The 19,349-nt window shown below is 43.4% G+C and overlaps 1 protein-coding gene and 1 long non-coding RNA gene across 3 annotated transcripts in view; one reads left to right on the forward strand and one right to left on the reverse strand.

Annotated features, from left to right (window-relative positions):
* LOC140917702 (uncharacterized) overlaps positions 1–16,655 on the reverse strand; it is a 37,903-nt gene extending 21,248 nt beyond the window's left edge. Inside the window, exon 1 of the long non-coding RNA XR_012160953.1 lies at positions 16,362–16,655. This is a non-coding gene — a long non-coding RNA (uncharacterized lncRNA). The remainder of the gene's footprint in view (positions 1–16,361) is intronic.
* Positions 1–17,765, forward strand: part of LAS1L (LAS1 like ribosome biogenesis factor) — a 47,116-nt gene extending 29,351 nt beyond the window's left edge. The window contains exons 10-13 of one of the 2 annotated variants that reach the window (XM_073361027.1): positions 214–352; positions 1,003–1,385; positions 4,463–4,610; positions 17,408–17,765. In XM_073361027.1, coding sequence (XP_073217128.1) covers positions 214–352; positions 1,003–1,385; positions 4,463–4,610; positions 17,408–17,498 — 761 coding nt within the window. In that variant the 3' untranslated portion in view covers positions 17,499–17,765. The remainder of the gene's footprint in view (positions 1–213; positions 353–1,002; positions 1,386–4,462; positions 4,611–17,407) is intronic. The other variant, XM_073361029.1, reaches the window with a different exon arrangement.
* Positions 17,766–19,349: the final 1,584 nt, after the last annotated feature.

A 19,349-nucleotide genomic window follows, 5' to 3' on the forward strand; every position in this document is an offset into this window, starting at 1 on the left:
CTGCCAGATCATGGTATGTTGTGCTTCATTCCAGAGGTAGCTGCATTCCACAGCTGGTTGGAATGGTGGCCTGAGAAGCACGTTAACTCTGCCTCTTAAGGGTGAAAGGTACTATAAAAATGTAAAGGGTTGGTTATAAACATGTTTCTTATGTTGTGAGGCCCCTCTCTTCTTTATCTTTTTTTTGTTTGTTTGTTTGTTTTGTTTTTTAAGGGAGGAAAATGAGACGCCCTTCACAGAGTCAGATAAACAAAAGGAAGCTGTTTCTCCGTAGAGTTTCTTTGCAGTGGATAAAGCTCATTGATAAATGTTTGGAAGCTCCCTGCTGGGCAACCCCACACCTCCTGCAGCTGTAAGTGTGACCCTCATCTCTTTGAAAAAGGAAAGAGGGGACAGGAAACAGATCATACGCAACCTGGTCAGAGCCACTAAAAAGAAGTATGTTCAGTTGTGGCTGGGACACCTTCACTGACCTGCTGTCACCCTTGTGGAAACCCTGTGGTGTATACTAAACTTATATTGTTTCTGCTCTTCTTTCCACTGGTGCTACAAGAGAGAAAGCAGCAGAATTTTTCAGGTCTCTCTTTCAAAAAACAAATTAAGAGTGGAGTAGAGAAACTAGAAATTGGTGATTAAAAAAAAAAATCCACATTTGAGGTATCGGAAAAGCAATATGGGCAAAGAATCATTGACAAGGCTGGTTGAAGTTAATAATGTAGTGAGATCTTATAAGGGTTGTAATCTGTGCTGTTTCATGAAAATCATTAGGGGGGAAATTAAGAAAAAAAAAATCAGAATCTTTAAGAAAGCAAAGAGGGAGAGTGAGTAGCCTAGGACCCCACTCAGCTTGGGAGAATTACCACCTCTGTCATGCGCACCATCCCAATGGCATGGGAGAGCTCGTTTAGAAGAGCCCTTTTTAAGAGCTGCTCAATTCCATAAGCCTCTGTCCTGGAGTCTCTCCTTGCTTGTAATGCTTTGGTTCCCTCCTTCTCTTTCTAGGATCCTGTCAGACATGGAGCCTCCCTTGCCTTCAGATGCTCAGGAGAACCTTCTCTATCTCTCCTCCATCTACACCCAAGAAGGAGACTCTCTCTCCAGTCCAGGCTCTTCTTCAGACAGCAGTGGGCAGCCAATTTACACCATTGAGAGCTTACAGTGGAAGGCCAGACAGGAGAGTCAGGCCAAAGGCCAGAGGGTGGAAAGGCGAGAAACTGTACTGGGTGGTGTTGGTGATGAAGAAGACAAGGGGGAGGAGGAAGCTGAGGAAGAAGAGATGGAAGCTGAGCCAACGCCTTTGGAGGAACTTCTTCATGCTGATAACATGATGGTTATTGCTGAGAAAAGGGCAGCGCTGCATGGGTCCATCTGGCAGATCAGTGCAGGTAAAAGTGATTTTAAGACTTACTCTGATGTCCTGGGTCTTTTTGTCACCACTAAATGTAAATTGAAACGCACAGTGGCCCCTCAAACCTCTCAGCCTGGTTAAGACTGAAGCGTACTTCAAATCCATGTTAAAGCTAAACCCTGTAAACTGTTTTTTCACAGCCTGCCACTTATAGGCATCTCCCTTCTCGTGGCTCCCATAACGCTGTGGTTACTTTTTACAGGTACACACAGTTAATGCTTCATTAACTTTCATATCACTGTACTTAAAATTCCACTTCACCTAGTTGGTGGAGAAGGGTGTGGGCTAGTAGTGAGCAGTAAAGAAAATATGAACATTTCATGGACTTTGGCAGTACATGCTGAAAGCCTCCCCTTATCAGACCAAGAGTTCATTAAAAATGTTATTTATGTATTTCCAGTGATGTGCAAAGTGCTTTCCATACAAGTACCATGCTTCAGGAAGCTTGCAATATACACAGCCAGCATGCAAATGGATGAATACCAACACCACCCAGTACCCCGCACACTAAACCCAACAACTGGAATTAGACCAAAGTTTTACAACCCTTAAGAGATTAAACTATTGTGTTTAGGGCAGTTTAGCAAGCACATTGTTAGTTATAAGACTACTCCCCACTACTATTGAACACTTATTTTTGAGGGACTAGGAGGATTTTAAGGTTTACAGGGTTCATGGAAGAAGCACAATTTGTTGAAGACTTTGGTGGGGGGATGGGATGAGGAGGAAAGAACTGGTGAGTCAGATCAGGGAAGGCATTTCAGATATGGAGCTGCATGAAAGGAGACATGGGCAACAATGCGAAAGGCAGTTCACTCAGATACTTTTCCTAAGTACGTTATTTTTTGTTTGTCTAAGCAATTACTCTTAATCAGATTGATGCTGCGTCACTGGAGCTGAATATTCAGGTGAGTGGGAGAATGAAGTAACAGTGAAATGAGCAACTTTTCCATGGTAAGCAGGAGTTGGAAACATTCGGTTCACATTCTATGGCTGGCTGGAATAGAGAACATTTTCAGTGCTGTGGTTGGTTTGCGTACATGGCTCTGCCATATTGGTTCCACTTCCAGTAGCCTGAGACAAGTGAGGTTGCTTTGTTTTACCCTTCTTCCTGCACCCCCCAACTCCATTCTCCTTTGGGCTAACATTCTTACTTGGAACATGAAATACCACTTATTTTTTTAGATTGATCAGGTTCCTGTTCTCCCCCTCCAAAGTAGCAGCCATCCCTTTATCAGGAAAGCAAACGAGTTTTGAGAAGCCTTGCTTTCCAAACAATGATATGCGACACACCTATCTTTGACTTGGCTTTTGAAATGTAGGAGATGACTTGGATTTGGCATTGTCTGCTGAACTTTGAATATGAAGTACAAACAAACAGCCTCATTACTGCTGTCCAAGTTGGCAGATAATTCCTGTGAGAGTGTGCAGCCTGTAGACTATCAGAAACTGAATAAAGGAGTAGGAAGTGGTGGGGAAGATACAACTGTGCCCATCACTGTTGTAAGACCCTACCAGTTGATAAGATAATGTGTACTTTCCAAGTTATTGCTGTGTTCCCTCTTTCACATCTCTTTCTCCCCCCCACCCTGGCCAGTCATGTGCAAAAGATTTTTTACAGGTTATTCCCCCAGCTTTTGTCTTGCTTCCCTTCTATTCTGTAGGGCAAGTTCCTGTTTTCAATTACTACTGTATTTTGCTAACACTTTCAGGCTGGGATTTTTAAAGAGACCTAAGTTCAATGTGAGATTGGTGTCAAACTCCCTTATGCTTTTTTGAAAAATCCCAGTTTGAATCCCCCTTATCTTAAGTGATCTTGTTCCAATTATCCAACTCCCACTTGGTTAAAAATATATTTCCTCTCTTCCGCTCCTGTCTTTGCTGATGGGGATACTGGCAAAGAGGTTACTGTGGATGGAAACCAAAGGAGCAAACTGCTTGGTGGCAAACATATAGCTTTCTGCTCCTTAAGATGGGGGAGTGTCTTACATGTGTGCAAGTGGCTCTTTCCATGTACTAGATCTTGGACTTTTTTAGGAATCAAATCAGGTGCTTTTCGGAATTAACACACATGAACGGCTTTGTTAGTTTTCAAATGCCACAAGTATATTAAAAAAAAAAAATCTAAATTTAAATAAAAGAAATTGCTCTAGAACGTGACTCTGAAGAAGACTTGGGGGTCATGGTGGATAATCAGCTGAAAGTGATTATCAGTGCGATGCTGAGGCTAAAGGGGCTAATATGTTCCTTAGATGAATAAATGGGAATCTCAGGTAGGAGCAGAGAGGTTATTTTACCTGTGTATTTGGCACTGATGCAATCACTTCTGGATGCTGTGTGCAGCTCTGGTGTCCACAGTTCAAGAAAGATGTTGATAAATTCGGGAGAGTTCAGAGAAGAACTATTAAAAGATAAGAAACTGTAACTTATTGTGATCGATTCAAAGAGCTCAAACTTTTAATGAAGAAGAATGCTAAAGGATGACTTGATCAGAGTCTATAAATACCTGCAACATGGGGAACAAATATTTGATAATGTGATCTTCAATCTAGCAGAGAAAGGCATAACACGATCCAGTGGTTGGAAGATGAAGCTAGACAAACTCTGACTCGAAATAAGGTGTAAATTTTTAACAGTGGGGTAATTAACCATTGGAACAGTTTTCCAAGGGTTGTGGTGGATTCTCCATCGCTGGCAACTTTTAAATCAAGATTCAATATTTTTGTACAAGATCTGCTCTAGGAATTATTTTGGGGAAGTTCTGTTGCCCAAAAGTTCTATACAGGGGGTCAGACTGGATGACAAGAATGGTCCTTTCTGGCTTTGGAATCTGTGGGGTTTAATAACTCAGAGTATCCCAAAATGTTTGGACAAGCTATACTTTGGAGAAGCAGCAGAAGTCAGAATCAAAATTTGGAGAAGTTATTCCCAAATGTGTGCTACACAATTCTTACATGAGCTATGAAATGTATGAACAGCCCACATACTGTTTTCTGAAGTTTATTTAGAAAGTGCGCACTTGTTTTGTACCATGAATGTTATTTTCCCACCCAGATGGAGTGCAGTGGAAAGACTTTCCTCTTGGGAAACTTCCAGGTCAGACAGATGACCCTGATAGCCTATTGGTGGATAGTTATTCTATGATGTCCATGCTTGATCAGCCAGTGACAAGAGACGGTGGAAGGAACTCCCCCAGTACAAAGTAAGTAATGGTATGGGTGGGGGTTTCTGCTATTATGCCACAAGTACATGTTGTTTATGCTCAGCCCTGCACCACCACAAGAAGAGTCTGAGACAGCTGTTCCTGTTAATAGCTGTAGCAGTTTGAGAAATGTTTAATTGTTCTCTCTCTCTCCACTAGCATTTCATTGACCTGTAGTTTGAGGATGCAGGAAGAGGCCAGAGAGGGTTACTTAAAAAAAAAAAAAAAGGGGGGGGGTCTGTTTTGAGCAAAGTGGCTGAATCTCACAGGAAAAAGGCAGGGGCATAGAGACCTTTACCTTGACAAGATCAATTAACACGGTAATGTGGCAGTCCAAATTGTATTATTTTAACCACTGGCAAATGCATTCAGTGATGTCACTGGGTAAAATATGCTGTCCCAGCACCTACTATCACTACCTCCTACCCAGATCCCTCAAGTTAAGTTAAAAATCCAAGTAACCAGAACAGCCACTCTATGATGTGATGTGGTCAGGATGCCTTTAATGGAAAGAAGCATGATCTTGTGGCTTAAGCACAGCACTGGAAGCCAGGAGACCTGGGTGTTGTGTTCCTGGCTCTCGCACTTACTCACTGCTTAATCATAGGCAGGTCATTTAACCGCTTTGTGCATCATTTTTCCCATATTAGCCTATCTTGCATGGGATAGGTGTTGAGACTTAATGAACAAGTGTTTATAAAAGCACTTTGAGGTACTCTGGTGAAAAGAACTAAAAGAAAAATCAATCTTATCACAGGGGGCTACAGGAAATGAGTAACTGCAGAATGTGTGTCATAATATAGAATGGTGCTTCTTTTACATAACCATGGAGATGACTATACCTGGAAATTGGTGTGAGCAAACAAACTTATCTCACTTAATATGCTCAGTGTGACTATTACAAAATGTTTACTGAATGAGTTCATTAACAATGTAGTAGTCTCAGCTATCCAGTCTCTGGTTAACCACAGGTGAGTCAGGCATCCCTGATGGCTATTCTCTTCATGCTTTGTTTCCCTGTGAGACTTTGTGTGTGCTTCTATAAACCTTCAGAAAATCAGGGCTGCGTATAATGGGACGAAAGTTATCTTTGCCTGGCAGTGACATGCACACCCTCTGAATCTCATCCAGCATCTCACTATGAATCTTTAGAAAGCAGTGGCAGTCATTTTCTGAATGGAGGAATCTTACCCTACACTAATGTTTGTCCCCTATATCTAGCAAGAATAATTTTGAGAGATTTTTTTTTTGTAATTGCCGCCATTATAAAAGCAGCTTTTTTCTTTTTTTCTGTCTGAGAATCTGTGTGTTGTCTCTTTTTGCACCTCAGGGTTGGTTTTTTTTAACCTGTTGGACAGTTAAATGCAGTTACATCTGTGGAAAGATGAACCTAATTGTCACATGCACAGTTTCAGTACAATCCTGCTGAGGAAACCAGCTCCTGGCAGTCCCATCTTCATCCCCCCATATGTCCCACCCCTTCCTCTGTCGTCCTTTAAAAACAAACAAACAAACAAAAAAACCAGCAGTGGTGGGTTTTTGCTGTATCCCATCAGGGAAGCTATTGTTTTTCACAGACTGTGATGAATGTTTGGAGTTGAATTTTCAAACCTGTTGTGGCTGTGTTAGAGATCAAGGATTAGACTCTCAGTTGATATAAACTGAAACAGCACCATTGACTTCAAAGAAACTACACAATTTATACTAGCCAAAGATCTGGCCCCCCCTGGGTTGCACCCAGCCTCAGTGAAGAATTACAGGATGTGCTGGAGATGGTGGTAGTACTGGAGGAAGCTTTAGCTGAGTCTTTTCTTCTAGGGAATGGGACCGCTCTGGTTAATGTGGAGTTATCAATTCCATTTTAAGATTTTTTTAACTTGGCTGTGGTATTTGCCCTGTTAATCCAGTAGCTCCGCCTTGGCAAGGCTGTTTCACTGTCCAGTCAATTTTGTCTCTTACATTGCAGTACAGGGGCACAGAAACTCTTTCTTCTTCGAAAACAAAATATAAGTAAATGGCAGTTCCTACATTCCTACGCATTGCATTTGTGATAGCTACCACACTTTTAGACCTGTGATTCTCAAACTGGTCTGTAAAGCCTGTCCTAGTGTTCTGGAGAAGGAAACATGAGATCCATATATTTCAGGATTGGGGTGTTGGGAGAGTGAGAGGGTCTGTGAAGTCTCTTGCACATCATTGGTCCACAGAATGAACAAGATACAGAACAATTGTTGGTGTCTTTCAGGCTATGGAACATACAAACAAGTTCTTACCTCAGGCAAAAAGAAGCCCTCAGTAAAGAGACCAAGTGGATTGTGGTTTTCTGCATGCAGTTCAAGGCATTTTGTTCACTTGGTTACTGTAACAGAAGCAGCTATGGCAATTTACAGTTGCTATGGAATAATTCATGCTCATTAGATATTTCTGTAGTGTTAGCTGACCTTTCTGAGCTGGCTTTGGATTTTGCTGTGAGTTGCATCAGGTTAACCCTTGGAGAGTGACAGCCCCATTTTCCAATTGGAACTCCTCAATTTATCCATTATTAGCTCAGTCTGCCTAAGTCATAGAAACTCAAAGAAGAGCTCTGTGTAAGCTTGAAAGCTTTTCTCTCAACAACAGAAGTTGGTCCAATAAAAGATATTCCCTTCCCCACCTTGTCTCTGTGACAGTAAGCACAGATGGTCAGCTGAATGGAGCCACAATAGTACACTTTTCTCTTAGTCAGCACCAAGGACTGTGTTGCTGCTTGATTGGTCAGGGTAAAATTAGACATTGGTGTGTTTGCTTCCATTTAAAGGGAGATCTCCAACCCCTCAGACCTGTAGCCTGCTGCTTGTTTTCGAAGTCACCCAAGGCATGAACTCTAATCATCAGGACATGTTTCATGTAGGGTAAATATTGGAATTTAGAGATCTATTTTTAATTAAATCTCTGTATCCCAAAATTGATACTGCTGGGTAGGGAGCCTTTACCTTGAAGAATATAACATCCAGCTGTATAACTAGTATTTAGATTGATGAGAGAAGACATCAGAATGGGGAGCTGTGGTAGAACTTTAGATTTGTCAAATTGACAGCAAATGCTCTGATAGGAGACTGGTTGCTTGTTCTTTAATGGTCATTCATTTCCCATCAGTAGATTTAAGACTTGTCTACACGGCCCCACATTCGGACTACTGGGGCATGAATTGCAATGTGTGCCAAAGCACTGCATTTTAACTCCCCCGTGTAGCTGTTGCAGGCATGAACTAAAAGGTGCGTGGTTCACATTAACATAGTTCTGTTTGAAGATCATTTATATTAACATGAACTACATAGTTTTTAGTTCATGCCTGCGGCATCCACAGGGGGGAGTTACAGCATACCACTATGGGGCACGCTGAGGTTCATCTCCCTCCCGCTCCAGTCGAAACTGCAGGGTCATGTGGACAAACTCTTGGTTTTGCTATACAGTATAGACTCCTGCTTATGGAGGCTGCAATCAAATGCATGAAAGAATGGTGTGATTCATTCCTCAGGTTTGATTGCAACTTGTTATTCTAGATGCCAGCTGCAGAATATGCCCTTTGATTCAACCCAGGTAGGCATAATAGACATACTGTAGTCCAAACATATTTCCCAGAATTGGTGGTGATACAGCTTTTCTGAAGTGTAGGGAATAATAGCTACCCTACAATCCCACTGTCTGGGACACTGCCATTTGCGGTCTACATGTGAAGGAATTCCCATGTATAGAAACTCATCAGTCCATTGGTTAAAATGTCTGGAACTTGGATTGTATTAAAGTTTGCCTGTAGCTAGCTGTAAATGTACAATCCCTGCCTCTGTAGCACACAGTGTTTTCCTTCATTAGCAAAATTCAGTAATGTTTACGATTTTTATGGGCTTGATTATGATGCATCTGAGTTCAGAGTGCCTTGCCAGCGAACTCAGTGGGAATAGTAGGGGACCCTAATATGGAAAGCTGATTCCTTAGAACTTTGGTCTCTTAGTGCAGAGAGTATCTTATTTGATAAGAAATTTTTTTAAACTTGTCAAGGAGCCCTATAACCAGGTGCTGTGGCATGTGCCTGTAATCCCAGGTATTTGGGAGGCTGAGGCTGGTAGATCACTTGCGCTCAAGGGTTCTGGGCTGCAGTGCGCTATGCGGATTGGGCATCCGGTGCCACTGACAGCCTGACCAGGAATGGCTAGGACAACACGAAAGACGTGATTGGCACTCTCTTTGTCAGGGCTGATAGACCAATCGATCAAGGTGACCAGGGCGCCTATGATCATTTCTTCCCCTACATCTTAACCACATTCCAGGTGATTTAGTACATCTTTGTAGATAGGGTTTGAAACAGTTATCAAACACTTGCTAGCTAATGGACTAAATCTACTAGCTGGAGGCTAACATAAAAGACTTGCAGAAGAGTGGAGTAGCCCAGTACGTCCTGATGCCTGGGGAGGGCGTGGGGGAGAACAGGCATGAGCCATTGCTATAAGGTTCTCTGTCTGTCTTGTTGCCCTTTTCTTCTTGTTGTCCGATATGTTTAGAATTCCTCCTGTCTGCTAGATGAACCGGGAGTTTATTTTTTCTCCGTTCCTGACCACACCCAGCTACTGCAAAATGCAGGGGGGAATAGGGTGACCAGATGTCCCGATTTTATTGGGACAGTCCCATTATTTGGGGCTTTTTCTTGTATAGGCGCCTATTACCCTCCACCCCCTGTCCCGATCTTTCATACTTGCTGTCTGGTCACCCTAGGGGGAAGTCTCTGCTCTCCTCCTTGTGGGAGGGAGGAATGGGCATTGAAGGTCTCTACAGCTTTCCACCCTTCCTTTCAGAGCTGCTGGAAACGAGAGGGGAATCTCTCCCCACCCTTCATGCTCTCTTCTTCACCCTCCCCCATTCCCCAGTCACTCCTACACCTCATAATGTTAAGGGACAGTGAAAGCTAACAGAGATTTGCTTTTTGCTGAGTTGCTGGAAGCAAACACAAGAGGCAGCAATTCTCTCCTCCATTGTTTGAAAGAGGGGAGGAGGGGAAGAACAAACACTCATCACCATAAAGTGCCTCCCTCAGACACTAAGTTCATGCTTTTAGTACTGCTGTGGGAGCCATTCACGCAGCTGATAGGCATCTGGTTATTGTCACAGCTGCTTTCTTATCAGCAATGGCGTTAACCACATTCTGGTCACTTTCACTCCACTCCTGCCAGCTTTCACCCACTCCTCACAGAATGTGTCCGACTTGCCAACATCCGCTGCAGTTTTCAAGCATTGCTTATCCTTGTACTAGAATTGTACACAGTTATCTAACGTTGGCTGTAGTGTCTGAGCTGTAGGAATCCTACAGGCAGTGTTTCCAATTTGTGTGATTGTGGAAGGGTAGATTCCAGGGGCACCAGAACAGGGGAGGCCAGGGCCCCATCACTTTTAGATGCTTTTTACTGGCCATAAGGGTGAGCGATGGGATGCTGGGGGTTTGTAGAGAGGAGTGAGCTTAGGGTGGTGCAGGGGCATGGCCTCAGGAGAAGGGGCAGCACGGGGGCCTCCCCCCCTTTTAGGGAGCTTCCGTTGCTCCTTGTAGACTCAGCATTGGTGTGCCCTCTCATGGCTGGGCAGCTCTCAGCTCTCACGGCCCTGCAGATAGTCAGTCCGGCCCTGCAGTGGTCCATCCCCTCTCAAGACTTGGTCCTGCAGCCAGGTCACATTTAGTCCCATCCCTTCCAGTGTAACACAGTACAACAAGAAATTCCAAAACCTTGCATCAGGTCTCTGGTTTTGCACCCAGCAGTCATCACACCACCTCTCAAGGCTCTGAATTTTCATTATGTGCATCATCAGGGGCTTGACACCACCTTCTTAGTGGCTGGTAGGGGAACCTAGACCCATCCTCTACACAGGGACCCCTGGATGAGCAGCCAAGTTGTGCCAAACACACTCCTGCCTCCCTTCCTACCATAACCTTTGTCACAGCTCCTTCTGGGCTCTTTGTAATAAGAAACACCATCCAGGGCTTCTCCCCACAGGTCTGGTTTCTCATCCTGGTGTCAGGGTCAACCACGAGAGCTTGCTTCAGTCATGTGTATTCAGCTATCTTCCCTCTCTAACCTTCTTCCTTACCCTGCAGGAGCCTTCCTGTTCACCACAGGTCTCTCCACTAACAAAACAGTGACTACAGATTTCTTGCCTCTCTCCCTGGAGCACCTGTCTATGGTGTACTACCTCTCTTTACAGCCATTACCCAGCTGGGCATCATCTTTAATTAGGGCTGGCCCACCTTCCAGGTATGGCCAGCTGGATTAATTGGTCTTTCAAGCCCACATTAACCCTTTCACCACTATATGGGGTATATATACCATCACATAGATTGACAAGAAGGAAAAAACTCTTTGCATTTAGAGCCTGTGAACAGTTCCTTACAAGTAGAAAGTAGAAATGGCTTTAGACACATGGTTCTTGCTCACCTGCTGTTTTGAATATTGTATTCTCTTAGCATTGCTGCACCTGATTACTCTTCCTCATTTCTTTAGCTGCTTATGTGAAATTCATTTGCTGTATTAAATACTGTGAGGTAGCTGAAGCTATTGTAATTGCACAACAAAAGGAAGTAGCAGGTGAATACTATGATACTACTGCTAGCAACTGTTCCTTTCCCACGGAAGTTGATGGAACATCACCTTTGGTACATCAGAGTTGGACTGGCCATGTTGATTAAGTGGATTTTGGGGCATATAATAATTTATCAGCAGGGGCTATAGACATTTTCAGGGTAAAACCTGCCAGAGTTACCTTGCCAAAACGAGAACTTCTAGAGTGATTTTTTCTCCCTCTTGTATTTGTTGATACAACTTTTAAATGCTACACACCATTTGTGTCCTTAAATGGATAGTGCACTTGTGCAGCAAGGCTTACTATGTGTAAAGTATTTTGAGAGTCTTGGTTGAAAGACACCAAATAATTGCAAAAAAATTATTATTTATTTTAAAGCCAAAACTAAGGACAGTCAAATATGTTTCTTAAATGAAAATGATGAGCAAGTAAAAGCTGTGTCTCTAAAAAGCAGTCGCAACATGAAGAAATCCTTGGCAAACCCTTTGGGAGACTTTCCCCCAGACTGGATAATTTTTATAGAATGTTACTTGTCAAGATTTAAACGCCTCCTCCTTATAACTGACTTTGCAGTTGTTTCATGGGCTGTTAAGAGAATATTTAAAAAGTCAGGCTTGTAGTTGGTCCCAACTGACCCTTCCAGCCTGGAGAGGGCAGGTATATGGGTAAAAAGCCACCTGTGTCTTTAGAGTCATTGTACTTTTAAAACAGTAAAGAAAAGGGGTTTATGTGGGTAATTTGGTACAGAAGTGGATTTCCAACCTCCTAGGCAATCTTTCTTTCTTTTTAAAGTGTCCTTTGCAATGTGGCGTTCAATTGTCTATCACAGTAGTGACCCCTAGCAGAACGTATTTGTCTTTATTTCTGAACATCAAGGCCTTCAGAAGTCATTCACTGTGCTTCCCTACTTAGGACTTCACCCCAAATAACAAATTCAAAGAAATGCTTTTTTCTGTCTCTCCACAGATGACCTCTGACAATCTGCCATGGTTTCCATAGACTGAAATAAGGGGTAAACTTTGCTTGACACACAAAACAGGACAGAGATTTAAAAAAATTGATTCCTGTCGGGTAGGGATGTCCATTGGTAAAATGATTGACTTATCAGCATGTCGAGCAGTGAGCAGCTGACATTGCTGTAGAACAGAAAAACAGAATAGAAATTAGTTTGTTGGTAAAACTAAAGACCCAGATGAACGTTTTCCTTCAAGCGGATAACTGGAATGTTTACTGTATAATGGGGGGTCTCAAAGTCCCAGCCCGCGGGCTATCTGCAGCCGAGAACCTCCCCAATGTGGCTTGCAGGGCTCCAGCAATTTTGGAGATGGGTCTTTCTCTTGGCCCCACCTGCCACCCCCAGGCACTCCCTCCCCGGGCGATTTAAAATGGCCCGGGGCCCACCCACCACCAGCAGTGCAGTGGAGCTGAGCGGCTTCCTGCGCGCTTGGTCCATGTGGCTGCCGGCCCCAGGGCAGGGTGGGGCTGCGCCTCCACGCACTGTCCCCACCCCGAGCGTCCCTGCGGCCTCTGGGAAGCTGCGGGGGTGGTGCCTGGGGGCAGCAGCACGTGGAGGCCCCCTGGCCTGCCTCACCTTGGAAACCCAGGTAAGCACCGAACCCTCCAACCCCCTCTCAGAGCCTGCACCTCCACCTGCCCCCAAACTCCGTCCCAGAGCCTGCACTCAGCACTCAAACTCCATCCCGGAACATGCACCCCAGACCCCCTCCCCAACCCAAACTCCCTCCCAGAGCCTTAGGCGGGGGCGGGTTCTGGGCGGCATGAGTGACATTACTGGCCCGCTGGGAGGATTTGAGGACTGGCACTGGACCTAAGGTTAATTGAGTTTGAGACCCCTGGTGTATAACGTAGCTATGGAACAACAGACAGGAAACATTGGTAAAGATACTTCACTTGGGAGAAGCCTTAAAATATCTCCTGAGTTCTTAAGCTAGTACTGTAACTTCTTCCACCCCAATTGCACTCTCTCATCCACAGCTCTTACCTTGACTGGAGAATAAATGACTGATAATCAGAGTGATGTTGTATTTTTGGTGGGAAAATTTACGGAAAAGTGGATGTGCACATTTGCTTGATCCAGGAGGATGAAACCTAAACGGGCTTTACAGGGATGCATACTGTGCTGGCAGATATATGCATGTAGTGCCTTCACTTCCACCCCAGAAAGTCATGCAGAGTTTTAATAATGCTTGGGTGAAAGCCCCCAGAATCTTCCAGTGTCCCACAAATGACAATGTGGGGATCTGACCCATTTTAGCTGTTTTCGCTGTACTTTCAAACTCTCTGCTAACTTCCTGCCTGCAGCAAAATGTTCTTTAGGTGCATGCATCATTCCCCTTGAAATCCCCATAATGATTCTCCTCTCAGCAATAGAATAACTAATGACACATGGCGTCTAGTTTATCTACATATCTGCATCCATCCAGAGAGCTTTTGTATGTGTGTCTCTCTCTCTCCCTCCTCTCTTTCTTGTTTTGTAAGATACTGGGGGAGGGATGTTTGTTTGTTTTTTGTCTCTTGATGTATAATTTGTCAGTGCTCAGTAATTTGGTGTAGCAGGGGTGTTGCAGAAGTGAATGCAATAGGTGATAGCAGAATACAGGCCTCAGTTCAGTAGTAAGTGTGAATTTGTGACAGAGTTGTTGGTGTGAGGGGGTGTTTTGTTCAGAGTGGAGTGAGGAGGAAGGATGCTGGTCAGTCATTCTTATGATCTGAAAGGCTACAGATAATCCTGAAGAGAGCAGTAACTGCTTCTTGAGATAAGTTCCCAGTAGGCTGGGGGAAACTTTGTGGTGGTGCTTGGGGGAGAGGCCTTGACTGGTGGGGTTTATAGAAGCAGCCATAAGGAAAACCAACGATACACAACGAATGATACCTTTGGAAATGTCGTTTCTCTGTGACTCAGGCTTTTATTTTTTTAATGTCTTGTGGTTGGGAGTGAGGGTTATTTACCTCTTTTATCTTCAGCTTTCTGCTCTCCCCAGCATCTCTTGGAAGTGAAAGAGGAAGAGGGCAAGTGACGTATAGGATGCAGCTGCCTTCCTGAAGAAATCACCTAACAGCTGACTTCAGCTGCAGCTTCTTGCAATTACAACACAGCAGAAACTAGCCCACACATAGAACTGCACTGCAGAAGACATGCAGCTTGCGGTACCTGCTTTATGTAACCTAAAGTCAGGCTAGATGATTACAATGGTTCTTTCCAGCTTTATAATCTATGAATCTGTTCCTTATGCTTCTTGAGCACCTCTTATTGAAGTGGTACCCAAAGCAATTTGTAAACTGTGTATCTACGGAAATGATCTTGCCCACTGCTGAAGTGCAGCCATCTCTGGGGTGGAACTTGGCAGCGGTTTAACAGTGCACCGCAACACACATTTGTATCCTAAAAAATCAAAGATTGAAAAGGCCTTCCTGACCACATGAAGTCCACCTTCCACTCAGTGCAGCTTGTTCTCTGCAGTATTTGTCTCCAGAGTCTTTTGCAATTTAGTTTATTGGATGTTTTATTAAAAATATAATGAAAACAATTAGTAGTGGAACAATACTTGATGTTGAAATTACCACAGGTAGCTGTAGAAATTGTGAGTTGCTGGGAGACATACTTGAATGAGAATTCTTTGATGTCCAATTTTAAAATGGCAGTAGTGAAGAGGTGTCTGACCTTGTGAGACTCGGCTATAGCCTAATAGACGTTGCTATTGGGAGATGCTTCCAGAAAGCCTTAGTTTTTTCTTAGTATCATACCATTATTCATAATTATATCTCCTTAGTTTTTATATTCTGTATATTTGTAGGCAATTTTAGGGCAGTATACAAGAGCCAAAGAGTTAAATAGTTTTGTGGGTTGATAGGGTCTTCTTTAAATGCTATTTATGTGGTATGCGTTGTACAAGATACACAAGACAATCCCAGCCTGAAACAGCTTACAGTTCAAAGGATAAACACAGAAGTCTGGAACTCTGGGAATCCCATAGGATGGATAAAGTTGGAATTTTTATATGAACTCCTGGTAGGCATTGCAAAGGAAGAGAGTCAGTCTTTATGCAGGATTTAAATGAGAAGATGGTGGCTATGTGAACAGGTATGGTGGGAGGGTATTTCTTCATATTGTATGTTTGGCACAGACAGGAGTGGGAAAAGACAACAAACTGTGTGTCAGAACTGGCATTGTTGATGAAGGTGAGGGATAGGGGAAGATGAGCTGAGCACTGAGTCTGAAGTCTTTCGTGGGAGTCTTCCTTGTGCACCCATCTCCATGTATTTGTGAAAAGTGTGTGATGAATCATTTCTCTATCTTGTAATTTGTAGCCACCTTTTTTTTTTTTTACTTACAAATATAGATTTGATACTGGCCACTAACTCCACAATCTCAGGCAGTGGAGGGCAGATTACCAGATGGTGTGTCGCAGCTCAAAGCTGCGGCAGGGAAATAAATTAAGAATTACTGTGGGCCCTAAAGGAAGAATTTCACCTGACTTCGAATTCAGTGGATGCCTCTGGCTACTGGTGGTTTAGGAACGGTGCTGCTGAGTCTTGAATCCCTTCCCATTTCCTCAAGTAGGGACTGCTCTTTGCACATAGGCAAGCAGAGCCTTTGGTTTTCTCACCTCTCTGTTACTCTTATCACTGTTTTCTCCATACTTGCCTGAGAGCAATAGCTGTGCTGGCAATAAGATAGCCAGAAGGGAATCTGTCTGTGGGTGGCTGGGCATAGCTGCTAGCATGGCACAGCCTTGCAGATCATGTCAAAAGGTAGTTTTGACATTTCAGAAATAGGATTCATTTTTAATAGTCTTGCTTAATCACTGGATTTCAGTGCCCTTGAGCGATGAGTCAGCAGGAAAGACACTGCAGTCTGTATCTAAACCCAGGGGTTTCATCAAATAGTGTCAGTAGAGAACATACACTTACTGTGGAGGACGCTGGGTTGTAGCTGAAATTTGATCTGTCCTTGAACATGAAGAGAACAAAAATGGAAAAACTTGAAATTGACAGCACGGACTGCCGTCTGCTCTCCACAGCGCCAGAGTGCAGGTTTCAGGTGAATCCCTTAGACACTTAACTGTTAAATTTAACCGTGGTTCACATCTTTTCAACTCCAGGAAAATGAATAAGAGCTGTAAAACTTACTGTTTGAAGGTCTTCTCACAACCTGGTAGTGTCTTGACTAGTTTCAACCACACGTGTGTCTTGCAGTGTTGATGGGCATAGCGTGGTTTACCTGTGTTCCCCAGTTGTTCTCCCTGGGATAAGGAAACACTGTTAAAACGTCCCCATAGAGGGTAATTTGTGCCGTGGAAAGGGTTATTTATACTGATTGTGAGGGAGCGAGCCACCATCTATGTTTGGAAATGGCCTAGAACACTGTGGGCATTGCCCAAACAATAAATTCCTTAAACAAAACTCTAAGTACACTCTGGTTTCTAGAAGTTATTTGTATGGTGGTAGGAGCCCCACTTATGGGTAAGGACTGCACTGGGCTAGGCACAAGAGACTCTCCTATGATCTAAGCAATGGGGAGTCATTGGCTGAGCCAGGAGTGACATCTACATCTCCTGACCCCCAGAGCTGCACCTTTATTTCAGAACCATCCTTCTCATTATACTGGTTTAGCATCCTGCTGACAGGTGGGAGTTCCTGATGTTATTCATGATCTGTGCCCCTTCTTGCCGAGAGCAGGGTGGTCACAACCTCAACAAGGACCTCAGTAATAGAAAATGGCTGATACAGCAAGGCTGTGAGACTTGTGCCTACTTGTATTGTGCATACCAGGTATCTCCTGGCATAGGCAGGTCTCAAGTTGACTGCTTGCTGAAATACCATGTTGCCTGATATATCTGTGTTCCCGATTCCAAAGAGCAGTTCAGCTGAAATATTATTGCACAGGTAATTCTGCATCCATTTGCATCTTTCACATTAGCAGACGTTATATTTACCTGTAGAGGGGAAAGGCAGCTTCATAGTTGATCCTGAATATTGACTGGGGACGTTCAGACACTGCAGCTCGAGTTAAAAATGAGCCAAGAGTATGGTGCCAAAGGGCACGCATCACAAGCCCTTTTTCGCGTGCTCTCATTGGCAAAGTTAAAAGTGCTTTTCAAAGTGATTTTTCTTCACTTTAGCTCTTACACAAATCACTGAGGCTTTTAAATTGCTCTTTTTCTTCCTTTCTGCAGCTCTCCTGAATCGAATGGAGGTGTGATGGAAGGATTATTGTGGACCCAGAATGACCTCCATAGAATAAAAAGTGGCCTTCAGCTCTTCTAAGCAGCCAGTTTTAGACAAGATAAGTAGCACAAAGAGATATCATGGTGATATTAAAATAGTCTATCATGCAAAAAATTCCTGGGGGAAATAAGTGTTTGACTATTTTATAACTTGATTTGTGCTTGAGGTCATTTGTCTATTAACTCTAGTCTATTTAACAACAAAAGTTAATTCCTACCTCTTTTTAACTGAGCTATGTGAAATATAGTTTTAGGGTTAACTTACATTGGAATCCTTCATTGTTTCTTAAACTTTTATATTTAATAAAATATTCTCCAGTTAAAAGTGAACCCTCTTCCTGGATCTTGGCTTCTCTTTTGTGTTCAATTGTTCTTGAAAAAGATACTTGATTTCCAATAGATCACTATTGAGGTCTTTCTTTTTTCAGTGAAGCACATGTTCTGGTTCCTCTCATGATTTAATCATGTACATGGCTGAATTTCTCTTGTCAGGAAAGATAGCGTCTTAATTTTTAGAAGTGGTTAGATGTAAAAGGATAACCCTGAAACAATTGTCCCTGTTCGATCAGATGTTGCCTATATGGAAACTGTGCTTAAAAGGAAAGTCAGTTTGCATAAAAATCCCAGAACTGTCCTTTGGCCTCATGGTTAATGTCTTGGGACAAGATTCTGGAACAGTTCCAAGAGAACCAGCTATCTCCAGGCTGGGTTCAGGGCTTTGATCAATGACCTGACTTTAATTAAGGTTTCTGCTCCTTACACAGCAGAACATTTAGCAAATTAAGTGATAAAGGCCCTGATGCTGCAAGGATTCACAGATCCAATTCCAGGATTCGCAAAAAGAAAAGGAGTACTTGTGGCACCTTAGAGACCCACCAATTTATTTGAGCATAAGCTTTCGTGAGCTACATCTCACTTCATCAGATACATCCGATGAAGTGAGCTGTAGCTCACAAAAGCTTATGCTCAGATAAATTGGTTAGTCTCTAAGGTGCCACAAGTACTCCTTTTCTTTTTGCGAATACAGACTAACACGGCTGTTACTCTGAATTCCAGGATTGAGGTCCTAAGTATGTGAAGGGAAATATTACAATACATCGGTGTGTTAAAATGGTGGGAAAATTTAGAGCACACCATAGTCAAGGTGCAACAGACGAGAATTTTTTCTGGAAAAGAATACAAGGCACAAGCAGCAGCTAACAGGGCTTCCTGAGTTTTAAACAAACTACTGCAAATGAAAAAACAGTGAAATCCATGCTGATTTTAAATACAAAAAAGAAGCTTACAGGAAGTGGAAGATTGGACAAATGACCAGGGAGGAGTATAAAAATATTGCTCAGGCATGCAGGAGTAAAATCAGGAAGGCCAAATCACACTTGGAGTTGCAGCTAGCAGGAGATGTTAAGAGTAACAAGAAGAGTTTCTTCAGGTATGTTAGCAACAAGAAGAAAGTCAAGGAAAGTGTGGGCCCCTTACTGAATGAGGGAGGCAACCTAGTGACAGAGGATGTGGAAAAAGCTAATGTACTCAATGCTTTTTTTGCCTGTCTTCACGAACAAGGTCAGCTCCCACTGGACAGGACAGCATGGGGAGGAGGTGACCAGCGCACTGTGGAGAAAGAAGTGGTTCAGGACTATTTAGAAAAGCTGGATGAGCACAAGTCCATGGGACTGGATGCCCTGCATCTGAGGGTGCTAAAGGAGTTGGCGGATGTGATTGCAGAGCCATTAGCCACTATCTTTGAAAACTTATGGTGATCAGGGGAGGTCCCGGATAACTGGAAAAAGGCTAATGTAGTGCCCATCTTTAAAAAAGGGAAGGAGAAGGATCCGGGGAACTACGGGCCAGTCAGCCTCACTTCAGTCCCTGGAAAAATCATGGAGCAGGTCCT

The sequence above is a fragment of the Lepidochelys kempii genome, chromosome 9, assembly GCF_965140265.1.
Source record: "Lepidochelys kempii isolate rLepKem1 chromosome 9, rLepKem1.hap2, whole genome shotgun sequence".
In the NCBI taxonomy this organism is placed as follows: domain Eukaryota; kingdom Metazoa; phylum Chordata; order Testudines; family Cheloniidae; genus Lepidochelys; species Lepidochelys kempii.